This window comes from Rhyacophila brunnea, unplaced genomic scaffold, assembly GCF_057557595.1.
Source record: "Rhyacophila brunnea isolate RB1 unplaced genomic scaffold, BYU_Rbru_1.0 scaffold_4, whole genome shotgun sequence".
Classification (NCBI taxonomy): Eukaryota; Metazoa; Arthropoda; class Insecta; order Trichoptera; family Rhyacophilidae; genus Rhyacophila; species Rhyacophila brunnea.
This window is the reverse complement of record NW_028233068.1, coordinates 49213768-49233233: the sequence shown is the minus strand read 5'-3', so window position 1 is coordinate 49233233 and position 19466 is coordinate 49213768. Positions and strand designations below refer to the sequence as shown.

The 19466-nt window shown below is 35.5% G+C and overlaps 1 protein-coding gene across 1 annotated transcript; it reads right to left on the bottom strand.

Annotated features, from left to right (window-relative positions):
- Window positions 1-738: 738 nt before the first annotated feature.
- On the bottom strand, window positions 739-1611 carry LOC147067473 (uncharacterized). Its single transcript, XM_085953607.1, has one exon. It carries the CDS (start codon window positions 1609-1611, stop codon window positions 739-741), a length of 873 nt encoding a protein of 290 aa, XP_085809733.1.
- Window positions 1612-19466: the final 17855 nt, after the last annotated feature.

The following is a 19466-nucleotide window of genomic DNA, read 5'->3' as shown; positions in this document are numbered from 1 at the left end:
GACGCACGGGGTACCTGTCAGGTACGGTTCGAGCGTTTAATCCGCGGTAATCACCACATGGCCTCCATTGATCTTCAGATTTGGGCACCAGGTGAAGGGGTGACGCCCAAGAACTTTCAGATGGTCGTGCTATTCCAAGTCTGGTCATGGTTTCGAATTCCTTTTTGGCGATGTGAAGTTTGTCGGGAGCTAGGCGTCTAGGACGTTGAGCTACAGAAGGTCCTTCGGTGGTTCGTATGTGATGTCTCGTGTTGTGGATGACTTCTCTACCAGCTCCATCTGGGCGCGTGAGATCCGGAAACTGCTGCAGTAATCCATGATAAAGGGATTTACCTGCGACAGTTTTGACAGTTGCTATCTCAGTGCTGCTGTGGCGTCCAGAGGTTGTAAGTTGAGTCGTCTGATCCAACAGTCTGCGATTCATGACATCGACTAATAATCCGAAATGGATTAGGAAGTCAACACCAATAATGGGCTTGGTGACATCTGCAATCACGAATTTCCAGGTGAATTCTCTTCGTAACCCCAAATTCAGCGTCAGTGAGATACTGCCATACGTAGCAATGACAGATCCGTTTGCTGCTGAAAGTTCGTACTGTGATTTTGGTCGGCGCCCCTGTACTTTCGTGCGTGGGAAAACGCAAAGGTCCGCTCCGGTGTCGATAAGGAATTGTATTTTCGTGGCGTGGTCGGTGACGAAGAGGCGGCTGGAGGTAGGGCTGTAATCGCTGGCCGCGCTTAGCGACTGCCCGTGGCGTTTCCCTTGTTGAAGGTGCATGGTGTGACGCACTTCTCCGCATCTTGGCCGAATCTACGATGATACCAACACATGCCAGGTTTGCTGTGGCTTTGGTCTCGCGGTCGGGAATGGTTCCTCCTTTGGCTGGCTGATCGTGACTGGTGACGTGGCCTTGATGGTCGGTTTCCTCTTGCGAGCTCTTTGGAGAGCTCCTCGCGAAGAGTTGAGATTTCCTCCCGCAAGGTGATCACCAGCTTGCTGATGCCGCACAGGTCTTCCATCGTGGTTTCAGCAATGGATGCCTTTGATGTGGAATCTGCCATGGCGTCAGCTAGGTCTGCAACCTTGTTGAGATCCGCGTCCTTCTGTGTCGCCAGTACCAATTGCATGGTATGTGGTAAGCGACCCATCCAAAGCGTGCGTAGGATGTCATCAGTAACGGCTGCTCCTGCGAGAGAACGTAGATGGCGCAAGAACTGTGATGGTTTGCGATCACCAACTTCCTCGTGCTCCAGTAGTCGTCTGGTCTTCTGCTCCTGGGTAGAGCTCAGCCTTCTCGTCAGCTCCGTCCTGAGGTGCTCGTAGGCTCCTTCACGAGGTGGGTTAAGGATGATGTCTCGAACCTCTGAAGCGTAACGAGATTCCAAAGCTCCCAGGATGTATCCAAATTTGGTCGCGTCAGTCGTGACGCCAGCTGCTTCGAAGCTTCGCTCCACCATGCAGAACCACATTTCCGGGTCTTCTGGACAGAATGGTGGGATCCTCACTGCCACGCGGCTGATCTGAGGTGTGGTCTGCTGGGCTGGTGCTGGTGTTGTTGTTTCTCCTCCGGCATTGCTGCCATACCCGCTGGAGAACTGTCCATTGGGCATCTTGACAAGGCAAGTGAATTTAAGAAAATTAACGCGGGAAAACGGATGTTGAAAACTGCGCGGGAAAACGAGCTCCAACGAAAAAATAATTCTCTCACAAACACAGTAAAATAGTAGTTAATAAAAAATTAAACGAAGTCTGTAAAATGAAAATGAATGAATTGAATTTTACTTTACGGGTCACCACTGTTACACGGGATGGTGTGATGAGGGGTAGGTGATGAATAAAATCAGAAGGTTTTGATGCGTATAAAAGTAATTCCCCAAATTTATTATCCCTTAATACAAATTACAGATTCAATTTACAGCTTGAATAATACAAAGTTTATAAATTAGATTACGACGATAGTGTTTGTGATAAAAGTTATTTTAACGTTGAAGCGAGCGGCGTGTTATTAAGACGAGCGAATTTAAGGTACTGAGTTCTTGTTGGATTGCCACGTCTGTTTTTATATTGAAAGTAGACAAAGAAAATGCTATCCACAGCGTGGGTAAATTTATTGTTTTGTTCCCACATTGCGGATAGATTCCTGGGATTTTGTCTGCGAAATTTGATTAAGGTACAAACGTTATCAGTCCAACAATGGATTTCACACGACACAATGACAGGAATGCACTGTTTACTCGTTCATTCCTGTGATGGACAACTGACACCCGGCACTTAAGCATTTCTTCAGCCGGCGGGAGGTGATCATATGTCCGTTCTCACGGCAGTGTTTTGCTGATTATTAAAAATATTGAATTATTAAAATGTTGTAATTTTTAGGTTTTAACTGCTATCTACACATTGCACTGTCTGCGGACTACTTCCACCCTCACAAACATCTAACGGTTGAGTCAAATGACTTGAGTTTGGTGGCAAAAAAACAAATTTAATATTGTTTGATTGACACAAATCTACAACGTAATGATTGATGTGTGTCGCCAAATTATCTCCAATTATAACCTTTGGTCCAATTTTAGAATTAGCCCAAGGTATAGCTATTTGTTGGAACCAGTCTTCAAAAATAACAGAATCAAACCAGCCAGATTTGCTCCTGTTATATCTTGCTCCAATAGGTCCATTTATTCGCCACTGGTGAAATAAATGTTCCGCTTTATAAACCACATACGGTGGCAAGCAAACACCACCTGCAGATATGGCAAACATCACAGAAATTGATCCTTTTGTGTAATTCACTACACGTTCTGGATATTTAATACCGCGGCAAAAAATGCACTTGGACGCACCCGGGTCATCCACCAAATTGGTTTCATCATAATTAATTTAATATATTTTCCGGTGGTACATCTTTCAATGTCTCTTTCAAGTTTTTGAAATACATTTCGATTTCACTTGAATTTTTTTCGGCGCGTGATCTTTTTATATTTTGAGTGGATCGTGTTGTTAAATTAACTTTGTTACGTTTAAGAAAAGAATATGCCCATTTTTTCCCTGGCGGATTGCCATCAAATAAAAATTGTCGCCCATTGACAATAGGTATCGATGCACCACAAGTCTTAAGTCCAGCAGAGTCAGTGGACAACCGTAATCCCCAGCAGCAATTAAAACTTTCACAATGTTGTCTTCTTCTTCCTGAGTAAGACGGGTTGGAGAACCAACTGGTTTTACATGTTTACCATGTAGCCTATCCAGCAATGTTCTTCTTGGAATGCCAAATTGTTTTTCCGCTTGATACGACGATAACTTTTTATCTCGCATTAATTCTAATGCAATATTCATCATCTCCTCGTCGTGTTTGGTGGTGTAATTTCTTTTTTAATTAGACATTTTCTTCGCACGGAATATTTTATCTGAAACAAAAAATATACTTATGTAGTTAATAAGTAATATTTGTTGACAATATCATGCAGACATATTATTTTAATACAGATATTTCAAAAACATAATTCATGGAATTTAAATAATAAAAAGTACACATGGTGGTGCCAACCCTACGCGTAGGTGAAGCTGGGATCACTTTGGCGGGAAAAGGCTCGAGTCTCTTATTAATTCAAATTAAATGCTTATAATCAAAGATAGAGTTCTAAATGTTTTCAATTTATAAATATAAAACTTCATTTAACCTATAGAATACAAAAATAATAACTTACCTTCAACAGATTCTTTTTACAGACAAATTTTAGTAAGACAATTCGTAACTCGACACTCCCGCATCACAAACAAACGTGTTTTCCTGACACATCCACATGAAGTTAGATTCAAATTTTGGCACAAATATTACCACTATAAAAAATATATCTTTGGAAAGATAGTAGGAATGCCATTGTCAAAGAAAGAAGTGTAATTTTTTGGTTTAACTAAAATAGGCGATGTAAGGTACTGCAGGCGAAGCTCGGGGTCACGACGGTATGTTCAAGAGTATTATGCTCAAATTACATTGACAGATTGCGTGTGGCCCGATCGTCTGCCACGATTGCCAAAATCTATTATCTATGGTTTTCTGGGAACGTGAGCAAATTGAAACAAATTCTATTTCCGTCTGTCACGATCCATTCATTAGCAAGCAAAGATTGCCGAGAACGTGCGAAAATATTCGAATGCGCGCCCGCTAGGTTTGACAGCTGAGTTTTGACGTAAAATTTCGCGGAGTTCTATGTAGCCACCAATCTAACGAAGACATAGTTTTCGGTCCACCTATATTTTTAATAATAGCAACACTATGTTTATTTTAAACCAATCAAAAGCAAGGACCAGTGTAATTATGGTGTAATTGCAAATAGTGTAAAGACGTTGGTCACGACGGTCGGCGTGGATCGTTGGAACTGGTTAAATCTGCGCGTCTAGAATAATGTTGGGATAAACCTTCATCCAGCAGTGTATTGATCCAGGTTGGTGAAATAAATATAACAGCCATACAAAAATAAAAAAAAAAAACAAAATGTTACGTTATCAATTATGTTTGGTATTTTGGTCCAAACCTGGATGGCACCCATGATAGTAGGCAGTGGCGCACTCAGGATTTAATATTGGGGGGGGGGGGGAGGGGCAAAGGAAGAGAATGTAAATTACAATTACAAAAAAAGTATTATTGCATTTAACTTATACACAAACCTACTCAACACAACACAGCCTAATTTCTCGTTTATCGGTCTTTTGCATTCGGTGTACCTACACCATGGCCCCCTCATCCTGAAACGGGCCCTCAGGCTAGGATATTTGGTGGGCCCTCTACCTATCGCTAAGATTAAAGGCAGTGTGAAACACTACATTAACGTTTTTCAAATTGTGTTTTAGTTCAAATTAAGGGTACTTAAACAGTGAATTATTGGCGATTTTTAATACATCTACTTTATTAATGAAGCTGTCGAGTGTCGACATATAATAATCAGAAAATATATTGCACAATTATATAATTTAAAATGTTAATGGCCATGAAGTATTATAGCACCGCAGGCGACTTTTTTTACTATTACAGCTAATTTATATTTTATCTCACTTATCTGGTCAACCCAACACGCCGGGCCCCCCACAGCCCGGGCCCCCAGGCTAGACCCTTGTCGGGTGGACACCGAGAATTTTTTGACAGTTCCATTAGGGATTGGGTTTCTAAAAAAAACCGATATTAGTGTTTTGAAATTTTTGTGTTTGAAATTAAAATGTAAGAAATTTTTCTAAAAAGGGTGCTGGAGAATTTCAAATCATTTTTTAGCCGTATTTTTATTTGTCTAAGCCCAAGGTGTAATTTATTGTCTTTCAATTTCAATGTTTAAAATCATTCTGATAATTTTCATGTTTGGGGTGCCAGGGCCCCTTCCCCCCCTGGCTGCGCCACTGATAGTAGGTACAACAAATTAATACCTCTACCATTTTATCAGTGGATATTCTTACTTCTCAAGTGTAAAGACACGGTGGTAGGTAGGTACTTTATCAACATAAAAATATATGATATTTACATATCGTCTCAGTTCTGGCAGAACACAACTAACTGGAGAATACTAGTTTTGAATATTTTGACTTTGAAGTTGTTAAAATGTTTGAAATAATGGTCTATCGTGTGAGTTTATTAGGTATTCGTAAAAAGGATGACTTTAAAATAAAGACTGTTTATTTATTAAGAAGGTTTCCAGACGGTAAAGTTTGAAATAAGGAATATTTTGCTACTAACTCAATATGTAATTTTTTCGAATTAGTGTCTTCTGCCAGAACAGTGACAAAATTAACAATATTGTTCGTTTCATAATAGGTACCTAGGTACCCATATATTATTATATTGATCGTAACTGTGAACCGCCAGTAGGTACCTAATGCCAGTATTATACAATGTGATTAGGTAGGTATACCTATTAAAATTAATTTAGAATTCTTAGATGCATCATTAAGTATTGATATTCACAAAAACTTATTAAAATGAGAACAAGGAATGGCAATTGTTCATGGCCCCCATAGAGAGTAGAGGTGCATGGTCACAATATTGAAGCTCGAGTTGATATAAATAAAAAGGATTTCAAGTTATACACATTTATATTTTTATGAAAATCGATGTTTTTTAAAATAAATATAAAAAATATTAAAACGATGAATTAGTGAAAAATCTACTTGGTTAAAAATTGAAAACTTAATAAACTAAATTTTAATAATAAATATGACCATAAAATATAATGTAATAATAACGTAACTGTGTACGTAAATATGTAACAAATTCACAATTTTTTTACAATAATTGTAAGCTTATCTTTGACTTAAAAAAATCTTTTTAATGTTTTCAGATAAGATATTTTATTAATTAATACAGTTGAAATTGTAAATTATCAAAAAAATGTCTCAAATTGCAAGCTTCGTATTTTTCCTCTAGGTGCCTCTGCTGGTATAAGGATCCCCCTTAAAATATCATTATTTCGCTTCATAATTAAATGGTTTCAGATTTCTGTTCAAATTATTTTTAATCTATATATTTTTTTAAATCATACTTATAGTATTATAAAATAGAATTTTCATTAATAATCATTATCGTACTAACATGTACTCTCTCCCCCCCCTTATAACCGCATACGGACTTGTTTACATGGTCTTAGTACTAACCATTAGTAACATTTTGAAATTATAAGACTTAGACTTGTAGGTATAATAAATTGACATATCATGAGCTGGTTTGTTTCAATATTTTATCTAGATTTATACCTACTACTTTGAATAAGGGATTGTTTACAATGGCTTGGTACTAAACATTAGTACTTGTTACTCGCACTTATACCGACACGTGGTAACAGACCGAATACTAATTCTTCTTTCACCCTGACACGACCCAGCGTTGGGGCATAGAACAAGCACAAGTTCGCGCCACTTCTCTCGATCCATCGCCAACTCTTGCGCCTCCCGCCATTCCAGACCTGCAGCGCGTAGATCGCTTTTGTAGCACCGCTGCAGGGTGAGGGAGGGCCGGCCACGACGACGGAACCCTTGATTCTGTGCCACAAGGGAACGAAGTGTCGAACTCTTTGGCGGCATCCGTAACACATGTCACAATACTTATTACTAATTTGACCCTGTACACACGGGGCGGTATCAATGCGAGTAGTGATTACTAATAAATTAGTAATAGAAGCCTTCAGGGGGGCTAAATGTTTTGCATAGTCTTTACACCACTGATTCGGTGTGACAATATTATTCTTATTGTTAGACAAAAAAAAATATCCAAACAAGTAAATATTGTCTGTCCCCTGGCTTTCGAGACATTTGGACCCTAGTTAGTAGCCGTCTACTTTGAAGACGGTGGCTGAGATAGGTCGTTGCTTGATTGATAAAACAGGTGAGTGCCGTTAAACTGAGTACCTGCGACAGCGAATAAGCATAGAATTCCAAAAAGGTAATACAGCCGCCGTTTTAAGTAATCTTGAGGTATGCAGGGGACTGGAGGAGGTATTTTATATACTTGGGGAAATCTAGTAAGTATATCAATAGTTTTATAATTATTATTTTATTGGTTTAAATCGTTTAATTTTACATTTTTTGTCACATATTTTGTTTTAGTCTTTTATAATTATTATTGTTTCTCTATATATTTTAAAAATTCTCAATGTAACATAATAATATGTACATAACTGTTTGTTTGTAAAAATAAAATCAAAAAAATCAAATCAAAATTCAAAGCAAAATCCACTTCATTTTTATTACTGTTTGTGGAATTTCCCGTCCATGAAATGCATTCTGAAAAATATATTAAAATATTATTGAAATAAAGTATTTTTACAATCTACAACTTATAATTTATTTCTTAATTTTTACGAGTACAGTCTAAAACATCTCGTTACGGATAACCTAAGCGTGTAAAATTGTAACATAATATTTCATATTGCGTAAAACACAATATTATGTGTCATGTATTATACCTATTAAAATATATTATAATAATATACGTAATAAATTGTATAGTTTATTTTTTGTTGTTTGTCGACTGTTTATCCTGTTAACTAAAAAAATCGGTGTGTGTACTTATGTACGCGCGTTAGAAGTTATACTTCGTTTGCGTAACAAAACAAAAACAAAACATGTGATCACCTAAATTCTTCGACTAGATCTTAATTATCTTGTTAAATTGCACACGTAAGAAAACGGGCCGCTTCTTGAAGCGCCGCTGGCTTATTTCTATACACTTTAACTTATATTACTAAATTATATAATGGTTTCTCGTTGTTTTTATTTTTAAAGTACCAAATGTCACTTTGACGTTTAATAGTTTGTTTACGTAAGGAATTGCAAATGGCCGACAATAATAAATTCGCTGCCTAGGCAACTGAAGAATTCTAAACTATAATATTATACTGTATAGTCGTCACGATTGCAGTATCATACTGTGGCGTAAAGGTAGTGCGTTCGGCTGATAACCGAACAATTGGTGGTTCGAATCCGATCGAGTACGATTTTTTTCGTGTGAAAAATAAATTATGTGTTACATGTCACACGCCAAAAATACACTCTGATCTGATTTTCCAAACGCGCCTAAAGAAGTATAACTTCAAAAATACGGCTTTCATAATGTATGATTATGTAAGCAAATATAATATACTTAATAATAATAAAGATACAGAAAGATATTTAGAAATAAATAGTGTATAATATGTACATTTTGAGTACCTACTCTAACTTGACGAGCAACCTTTGGTGCCTTATTACGATGTACCTCCGTATTTAAAATGTAGGTATTACGAAGTATTAATTGTCTAACTAAACCAACGCTTCTCAAGTTATCGTTATACTAATATAAGTCATAGACATTTTGACAAATAGTTTTGATGATTACGAAAATGAAATTCGCTATGATTTCTACCAATAGTACACGTTTAATGACGTCTGTTTCACGCGATTTTGAACGTTCGTAGTAAACTCTGAATGTAAAACAGAAAAACAAATAAAACATAGTGATAAGACTTATCCAATTATTTCAATTATCAATACATATAATATACACTATAGCCAGGATCGCACTTATACTTAAAGGGACCCTGTGCTAAAAATATTGGTGCTCAAAAACAGCAACTAATCGAAACGTATTCAAATACACAGTTCTCAAAGTGGTTTCTTTATGATTTCTTTTTCGATTTATTTGTAGGACTCTGGGGCTTCTATTAATTCAGGGGTCATGGGCTAATAGCCCTTTTAGCTTTATGATAAACCAGGGCATGGTTATAGTAATAATTACAAGATAAAAATAACGTTTTTAAATATAACGTTTTTAAATTTTCTGTTGAATCATATAAACTTGACTTGCTAGCTTAAACGATTAAAAAAAATTGTACTTGATAGAAATAATACTGAAATGTCATTTTGATTTCCACAGTAACGCACGTATATATTAATAATTTAGTTGCTAGAAACCCAGATAGCAACAAATAATAGTGGATTAGATAACGGATTTCGTCCGAAATAACTTTTCATACAAAACAGAATTAACTGAAAATGAATTCAGTTCTACTTAAAAATGGCTAAAAGTATTTAAAAAATGCATTGGTATCGTGTTCTGATAATATATTCTAAATGTTTCAAATGTCTAGCTAGTCAGGAAGTTAGTTAAAAATCGATTTGTACCGGATAAACAACCACCGGACAAATGAGAATACGACCTAATAAAAACGTTGTAAAATGACAATATTGTAATAATTGCAATATATTATAGTTTTTGTTGTAGTAACGCAAACAAATCAATTGGCGTCACCGATCGTCTATTAATTTTATTATTGTCTAACAGATATAATTTTGAAAACACTTCTGATAAAATATATTATATCAAATAGAAAAAATATTTTTCGAAAAAGTAAGACATCTCGCAGGAATCGAGCGTGCATATCTCGGGTATCGCGCCCATGCACATAGACCACTGTGCTAAAGGCGTCATACTTAATTGCGACAAATTTTAACTAATAGATTTTAATACTCTCTGAAGCGCTTTCCAAATTGAGCTACTATTGGCGATCGACTTTTGTATTTGAAATCAAAGTTGGTATTAATTTAATTGCTAACCGACGTCACGGATCATTCCAAGATTTTTTATTCTAACTTACTTGAACTTTTTTTTTCACAATATTTAACAATTTTTAATTACTTAACTTTTTTTTATTGAACGAATAATTCACACGATTTAATAATGTAACATTCTAATTATTGAACATACATAATTTAATTTAATTCGTGTAATAAAAAATATTGTCTGGTATGAAGTTCACGTTACGTCGTATTTTATAGCAGAAAACAACTACAATTTGTTTGCAAATATACAATAATGTGTGCAAATATACATAATAATATGACAGTCTGCCGATGGTGGTTTTGTGTTTCTGACGAATACCTACCTTATTTTTCGGGTAATGTGTATATTAAGAGTCGTTTCGGTCATTACTCATTACTCACATAGGTATTCCAAAAATCAAGTTTTGACATAATCGCAAAAAACTACCAGAGCTCTATTTTTTGTACTTCATTAGAAAAAAAGTATTGAACTCCCTTGAATATTAATGAGTGAGTGCGTCGATTTTTTTTTTTTTTTAATATATGTACATAATACTCCTAACGCTACAAACATTATAGCATACTATGAGAAATAGAGCTTCCTGATTGGTTAGAAAGGTATTGGTAACATAACTACTCACATTATTCTTTGAAATATGTGAGTTATGACACCAACAGTGAACTTTCTCAACTATTTTCACATGGTTTTAGACTTTTGATACCCAACTATTTTCCTGTATATAGGTATATATTAATGCATTTAGAATCACTTAGCATATTTGTGTCGCTAGATTTCAAAATCAGCCAAGTCCACCATTAGGTATTTTTGACTTTTTTGTGAATTACTGAAGAACTACTACTTTCTAACTTTTGTGCATTATCGGAATGTGAAACTTATTAATTTTAAATATTCTGTACTCGAAATAATATAAACTTTCACCCTTGTGACTGTATACTTGAGAAAACAAAAAGCTGTTTTTCTTCTATTCATATATTATGGACTCGGCTGATTTTGAAATCTAGGTACACATTTAACTTAAAAACGACAAAATTACAATATGTGAGTTATGACTCCAAGCGACTCATATTATGCGAGTATAATACCTCGCAACTGTCATATATTTCTCTATCCTATGAACAAAATATATGAAAAAAAATAGTTTTAATAATATAATATTATCTACTCACTTTTTCGCAATGCCATTTCCGTATGTCATACCATTTCCGTATGGCATACCATTTCCGTATGGCATACCATTTCCGTATGTCATACCATTTCCGTATGGCATACCATTATTCATATTATGTTGCTGCTGCTTCCAGATCATCCACTCTGGAATAAAAGGATTTCACTTATCAATATCTACGAGTATTATATAAAAATTAATAGTAAACATAAATAATCGTCCATTTCCCTGTGATACTTTTTATTATGACCATTCTGCAAAACGTTTCTACTTTATTATTAAGATTTTATATAGAACGGTGTATTCTATATTATTAATCATGAATTTATTCATCTGTATGTGTTTTTTGACAGAAAACTTAAATATTCATTGTGCTTTAAAAAAATGAAATAAAATATATAATTTAAACGGGTCTAGGACGATTTGGCGCCACGAACTGGCCGCGGCCCCCGCTAATTAGCCGTCGGTACAATTGGACGCTGGTATAATTGGGCGCCCGTACAATTGGACGCCGATATAATTAGCCGCTGGAATAATTGAAGGCCGGACAATTAGACGCCGCACGGTCGAATTAAATGAGACGCAGTCAAAGCTTCGGTAAAATCATAAAAAGTAGATATTATAAGCATATTAAATTGACTTGTCTACTTTCTCTACCAAATCGTTACGTACGTCTATTCCTTTGCGCATTTACTTCTACCGTACGGCGTTCAATTGTTGCAGCGCCTAGTTCTACCGGCGGCCAATTAGCGGGGGGCAATCGGCCGCTGCTAGATTGCGTCGCCAAATCGTCCCATTCCCATTGTTGTACTTACCTCCAGATTGACTATTTACAAACGCTAGACATGCTACCAGCATAAAGAAGAATCCCTAAAATCAAAAATAAAATAAGTATTGTACGACAACATCTTCTTGGCTACGCTTCTAGGCGCTGTTGTCTACTAAATGGGAGGAGCTTGTTAGTTCATAATGGCAGTGAGGTTAAAAATGGGCGGGGCATGTTAGTTCACAGTTTGAACACGTAGCCAAAAAGATGTTGTCGTACAATAAATCAAAATATTATATATACCAAACAGAGAATATCGAATACATTAATGTACATCAATCTTAATATGTTTTTTTACGAATATTGCCCAAGCCATGTACTGAACCAAATCACATAAATTTATCATATTTATAGAAAAAATGTCGTTTTGGTTTAAATACGATTACCTAGTCGAAAGATTCGAATTTTGCGGCTGACAGGACAGGGTCGTATATTCCTCTGTTCCGTAGTGAGCTCGGGTATAAACTATGTATTATACAATATTTATCATTATGGATAAGAGGTAATAATATATACCTATCAATCAACTCCATGGCTTAGGGTCAAAACACCCCACATGTAAAAAGTTCGCTATCGAAAAACATTTTCATTTTATATATTAATTCATAATTATTATTGTCACCACTGGAATGCGATGTAAAGTTGCAAATGTAATAGGTACTGCAATAATTGTGCCCGTGATGCCGAGCAGTAGGTAACATGTTCGGGGTCCAGAGGTCCATCCGAATAGGTTGAACAAGTGGATAACACCCAATTCTCGTAAAAAACAGAAATCTATTAATACAACCTCCTGCTTCCAACCTGGAGTAACATTATTATGTTCCGCTTCGTATTGAACATAGTGCTTTACAAAATAGGTTTGTCATATTCTAAAGAACTATATTATTTTAATTATAAAACTCTTATTAAAATACTGTGTTAATTAAAATTAGACATCCAAAAAACGCACGTTTTACGTTTTGTAAAACTGTAAATTTATTTATTAAATTTTTTTAATGTCCTTTATAATAGATTGATTATTTACAATGAGAGTTATTTTTAAAATGTAATAAATTTAAGTTTTTTTTTAAACGTTACTCTCACGCTTGAGAGCGATCCTATAGGTTTTCGAAATAATGGGTTCCTCGTCCTTACGGTTGTCAAATGTCCCGGCTCGATTTAGAATATGCAATTTTCGAAAAAGCAACCAATTTTCAAAATTTTTGTTTCTCAAGAAAATTTGAGTTACTGTTATTAGGCAAAGATAAATGCAGGTGGGGAGGGGTTTAGTTCCAGAAACGACCGTGGTGACGTTGAAGACTTGATATTATATAAGTCACACTATACCTACAAATCTAGATAATTATTACATATTTATTACAGAGCTGTGCATTAAGTAAAATAGGTACCTAGGTAATATTTTTATATCCATTTTGTAAATAGTACTAATAAATAGGTATTAAAAATTTGAAAAACTTACCGATAAATACTTCATTTTGTTGTTATATGTGTAGAACTGAATCTGAATTGTAGTTTTTTTTATTAAATTGTATAGTTTTTATACTTTTAATTCAACCAGTGGCGCTTGATATAAATACCGAAATACCAATAAAATCTCACAGACAAGTTAATAGCTTCATACTATGTCATATTATGCAGGCATACAATACTACAAGGTAAATCGTCTCTCGAAATGTTCGAGAAATAGAAACTATAGCTAGGTGTTACAGGTGAAGTCTTTTTTCGAAAACATACCTACTAAGCTTATTAGGAGTATAATTTCGAAAAAATTGTTCTGAATGTGCATTACTTTCATCACTAGGACAGTTTATATGACGTCGTGGTTTAAAGTTTAAAGAAAATAGCTTAAGGTGACGCATCAGTGAATCGCCAAATAATTTTCAACTGTACGCGCGACGAAATTTTGGACTCGCTGCCATTCAGTGAGAGAATGTTGACCCAGGAACACGTCACTTTGCTGCGTGATGGCGACGGGTCAATTAATTCTAAAATCGTGTAAAGATGACAATGTTTGATGACAAATTGCATATGTCAACGAATATATTATTATTATTACCAATAGAACAATAAACAGAACATAAAATGGACGTATGTTGGATTTATATGACAAATAATATTTCGTTTGACAGGCGTCATTTTCACCCGCCACCCGCAATCCGCGCATCGCCTAGCAACGATCTTTTTAGACCGTGCCTCAACTAATGCATGGCCTTAACGCTAAATGTACCATGAGCACAGTATAATGTATTATATAATACAGTGATCGCCAAACGGTCGCTCGCGAGCTACCGGTAGCTCGCGTAGGATATTTTATCATATTTATAAATATGCCTTTCAAATTTTATTATTGGACTCCGAAATGAAATATTTCTCGAACTGACTCACAGATGATAGAAACCGACTCACAGATGTACATCTTGATCATTGCATTCGGATGGGAGTGACAACGTACTCACCGAGAATTAAAAAAATAAAATTGTGGAGGAAAGTGAATGCCATTCTTTTCACTAAGTAATAATTATTTTGACTTTTACTCACACTTATTTGAAGATATTTTTCAATTACCTATTATTTTGTTTATAAATAAATAATTAAAGTACGTATTTTATGTTTTATTATAAGTCCGATGTCCTAATTTATGGAACGATAAAAGACGATGATCAAAAATTATAAAGAAGGAATAATATGTATAAGTATCTGACCAGACAATTTTAATTTCTGAAAGTAGCTCACATCCTTATTGATTTTGGAGACCACTGATATAATACATAATTATGACGGATACTTGTATAACGATATTGCCAAAAGAAAAAAAAAGGATTTAAAAGAAAAAGAAAAAAACACCAAAAAACAAAATAATTACAAAGCTAGTCACAGTGGAACTGGTAATATGTACATCCACGCATTTGTCTCCTGTCCGGCCTGGTGTATAGGTGAAAGTACTCCGGGGTAGGCATTCATATTCCATGACTCCACAATGTGTTCCGTAGAGTCTGATCAGTGACGTCCCTAGATAAACTGCCGCTCTTAGGCAGCGCCAAAATGCCGCCCCATTTTTTTATACAGTATTTTTATCATCCTTTCATGAGTCCAATATCTAAGAAATGTGTTGTATGGATACATTGCTAACAAAGTATCAGACCGTAATTTTATTATTTGCAAATCTGCATGTGTCGTTTCTGGTTACCAAGGACGTTGAAGGGCAACGTAAGTAAACTAGACATCGCGAACCCGATAAAACCAGTGAGCTGATTTTTTTTAAATGGAAAGATGGTTTCGTCATTATTAAGTTTAAGTAGCTATTTCCATATATTTCAAATGATTCTCCTCGATTTGCCGCCCTTCGAGTAACTGCCGCCCCCAAGCGACGCTCAATCTGCCTACCCCCACGGGACGTCACTGAGTCTGATCACATTCATAAAGTGGGGATTCTTTCAACCCCACTTATCCATCATATACCCATATTTGGAATACCCACACCGGAACCGGTTCAGACACACGGCATATTTGGGTTGAAGTCCAGGGCTCGAAATGGACTGGAGCGCACTGGAGCGCCGTTCCGGCTCGTGAAATCGGAAAAGTTATCGTTCCGTTTCGTGGAAAAAATATTTTGACCGCCCGAGCTAGATAGGTAATATAATAGAAAATCTAACACACTTATTTTTATAAAATACACATTCAATTTGATAACTACGTAAATATCTTCAGAAAATTGTCGAGCTCTCCGGTTCGTAAACTTTTCCATTTCGAGCGCTGAAGTCTAAATCCAGGAAGCCTGAATCCATAATAAGAAGTGAGTTACTTACCCCGGTGCTAATCAGGTGTGTCGCTAATCATCCCCTTGCTGAGAATGAGAAATGATGAGATGAGAAACAGCGCATTTCCTGCGTCCAAAAAATAATCTTTGAGTGAAGACATTTTGTTTGGCGGAGACGTTATAATGAGCAGAGAGTGGGGGTTTAAGATGTTTAAAATTTTATTATGTTCCTTCATTGCGACCATTTATCGCCTTACCATTGGTGTATGTTATACATATAATTGTGAGCACATGCAGCCATGCAAACGTAGGGTGCCACCAATGATACGCACAACTGCGTTGACTTATACATTTGTATTATTATTATTGTTATGACCATTTTAGGAATAGTCAGAGGCAATTATTCAGCAACAGAATATGTGAGAGTAAGCGCAGTTGTGCGCAAAGTATGTGAATCGATTAATGTTTATTCGACGGTGTATATGAGTCCAGTGCATGGCCCCCACAAGAGGAGGGACTTACAGGGCTCTAGCCTGGGGGCCCGGGCTCAGGAAGGGCCCGGCGTGACGAGTCGACCAGATAAGTGAGATAAACACAGATCACAAATTTGTTCTAATATTAAAAAAAAGTTGCCCGCGGCGCTATTTTACTTCAGTGATATTAATAATAAAAATATTTGGTTGTATGATGCAATTTTTAACTATGTGCCGATACTCGACAACTCCATAATTTAAATGGATTTAGGTACCTATCGTACACATTTGTAAAACGCTACTGCAGCGCGTCACACTGCCTTTACCCTTAGCGATAGGTAGGGGGGCCTGCCAAACATCCTAGCCTGGGGGCCCGTTTCAAGATGTGGGGGCCATGGTCCAGTGATATATGAAAACTTATGGATATTAGGAATTATGACGGACTTCGTTTGATGTGTTATTATTGGGACCTACGAAATTAAGATACCTATTCTAGTCGTACCGTCTTATGAAGAATATATTTTTCTACGCTACTGAATTTTATTCAATTAAAATTTAATTTTGTGCATGACATGTAGGTAATCGATTAAACCAGAAACATAATTACTTATGTCTTAACTCATAACATTCCACAAACAGTGGTGTTTCTAAGTTCATTTAAATGATGGGATCCTCTTTCATACATTTTTATTGTATTTATTCCATTGAACATCAATATTTTTCTTTACTCTCACCGTAGAGAAAAACAGTCTTCATTCTTAAAATATTTCTTAATCTTGCTTGTCCAAAACTGACCTCCTGAGCTAGATATGTCTTATAATAAAAAAATCTAACAGATTTATTTTTATAAAATACATATACAATTAGATAACAACGTTAATATTTTTATAAAACTATCGAACGCTTCGGTTCGTAAAATTTTCCATTTCGAGCGCTGATCAAATCAGAATGTAATTAGAGAAATGTGTTGTTTTCTTCACCATTTTTGAATTTAAGGGATTATGGGTAAATTTTTAAGCGGCTTAATATCTTTAAAATTACATCTAGACGTGCCTATTCATTATGCCAAAGATCATGCTTTTATTAATTATAAAAGCTTGAACATCGAAACTTTGGCCAAAACTGCATAATTCGTTGGATTATCTGAGATATGCCGCCGCTAATTATTACAAGTAAGTAGCCCTTTTTAACATTGACATCATGAACCGTCGTGTTATTAAAAAGCACAAGGATGTTAATAAACGAATTGGTTACATAACAATAATTAACTTCGTAAATAGGTATGTCTAATAAAAACTTTGCAATAAGATTTTTCTATACATTGAAAACAAACTGATAATGAGCACACACCGTTACACTGCATATTGTCTGGCGGAATGGACTTTTTTTGCGTATCTATGATTCTTATATTTAATAATACTTATTTTTTTTAAGAAAAAATGCGCAAAATATATAAATATTTTAATGGTTGCCGCGAAAATTTTATAATCTAAATAAATACTGTGTAACGATACATACATAACACCTGCGAGCATCAGCGAAGCCGAGCAAGTAATATGGCAAAATACACAACATGTTCGCAGGTGTGCAGGATGTGGTTTATGGCGAACTGTCTCACTGTCGGTTTTTTGACGAGCACAAAGAGTTTTAAAGCCGCAGAATGGTACCGCAACACTTGTTTACTTATAGATTTTAAATTGAAAGGAGTGAATTGTATATGTTATGCGATCTATATGTTTATTGAGGAAAAATAATAACCTCAAAATACTCACTATACATTAATATTTTTAATTAATAGTGTATAAATATAGTTACTTACCTGGATGGTCGCTAATTACCAATGCTACAATCGACAGGAGTGTGTACAAAAATACCTAAAATGTAAGAAAGAAAACATAAATATGAAATAGATATATCAGAATTCACATAACAAAACTGAGAATATAACCTCAATCTCAATTGTCTCAATATATATATTAAGAATATTGTACTCTTACGCCGTATTTTGGACCTAATCATTATTATAGTGATTGATCAAAACAAACAATTTGGATCGGCTAGGTCAGTGGTCGGCAAACTCATTAGTCAACAGAGCCAAATATCAATAGTACAACGATTGAGATTTCTTTTGAGAGCCAAATTTCTTAAACTTAAATTATATATGTAAGTACCTAGACTGTTTATCAACTTAATAAACTTTAGTTAAAGTTTAAGCCTCAGTTAAACTATAGGTAGGTACACTGAATAAAACTTGATAGCATACGTAATAATGATCTTATGAATTGATAAAAATTAAATTGTAAGTAAACCTTGTAAGGTATCCATAAAATTAAATCATGACAATGACTGACGAACACTCAATGTGAATAATGGTCTTGCATCTCCTTGGAAAGTTTGAGTAAGTCAGGTTTGTATGTTGTTGTTTTTAATTTTACGCACGATTCCAAGTTCTCATCAATAAGACGACTTCTCAATTTACTATTGATTTCCTCTCTAGAAATCTCTCTCATAACCACAAAACTTGCTATATTAAAACCCAATGCTTACGGGCCGCACAAAATTGTGTTTTTGCTAATTACTTTTCAAATGCAAATTAACACGTTAATTACAAAATTAATTAAAAGGGCCCGTAAGCATTGTGTCGTAAACATTATTGGAAGCTTGTATTCAGTTTAAATACCGAACTTGATTTTTCTTGACTCTTCTAAAGTTCATCAACTGCTTCCTTCCTTGCATCACCGACAGGACATTTGGTGCGAAATGACGTGTGTTTAGTAAGTTGTTAAGTGTCTCTCTAAATTTGAATGCGCCAATTTTTCCCGACAAATAATATAGGTCGGTAGGCCATTTAAGTTTTGAATAAACGCGAAAGTCTCGGTCCATTCAACTTTAAATTCACGGTTTTCGTCTTCCGTTTTTATTTCATTCTTCTTTGTAGCCATGTCAAATAGGACAAAGGGCATTTGAGGCAGAGCCGCACTCAAGAGGCCAAAGAGCCGCATGTGGCTCGCGAGCCGCGGTTTGCCGACCACTGAGCTAGGTTATATACCCAACCGAAGGATATTTACACCACTCGCTATTGCCAGGACAAGAGTCGTATATTTTAAGCTTTGTTTTATGGTGATCACTTTAACTTAATAAATGGTAATGGTAAATAAGGGAACAGTTA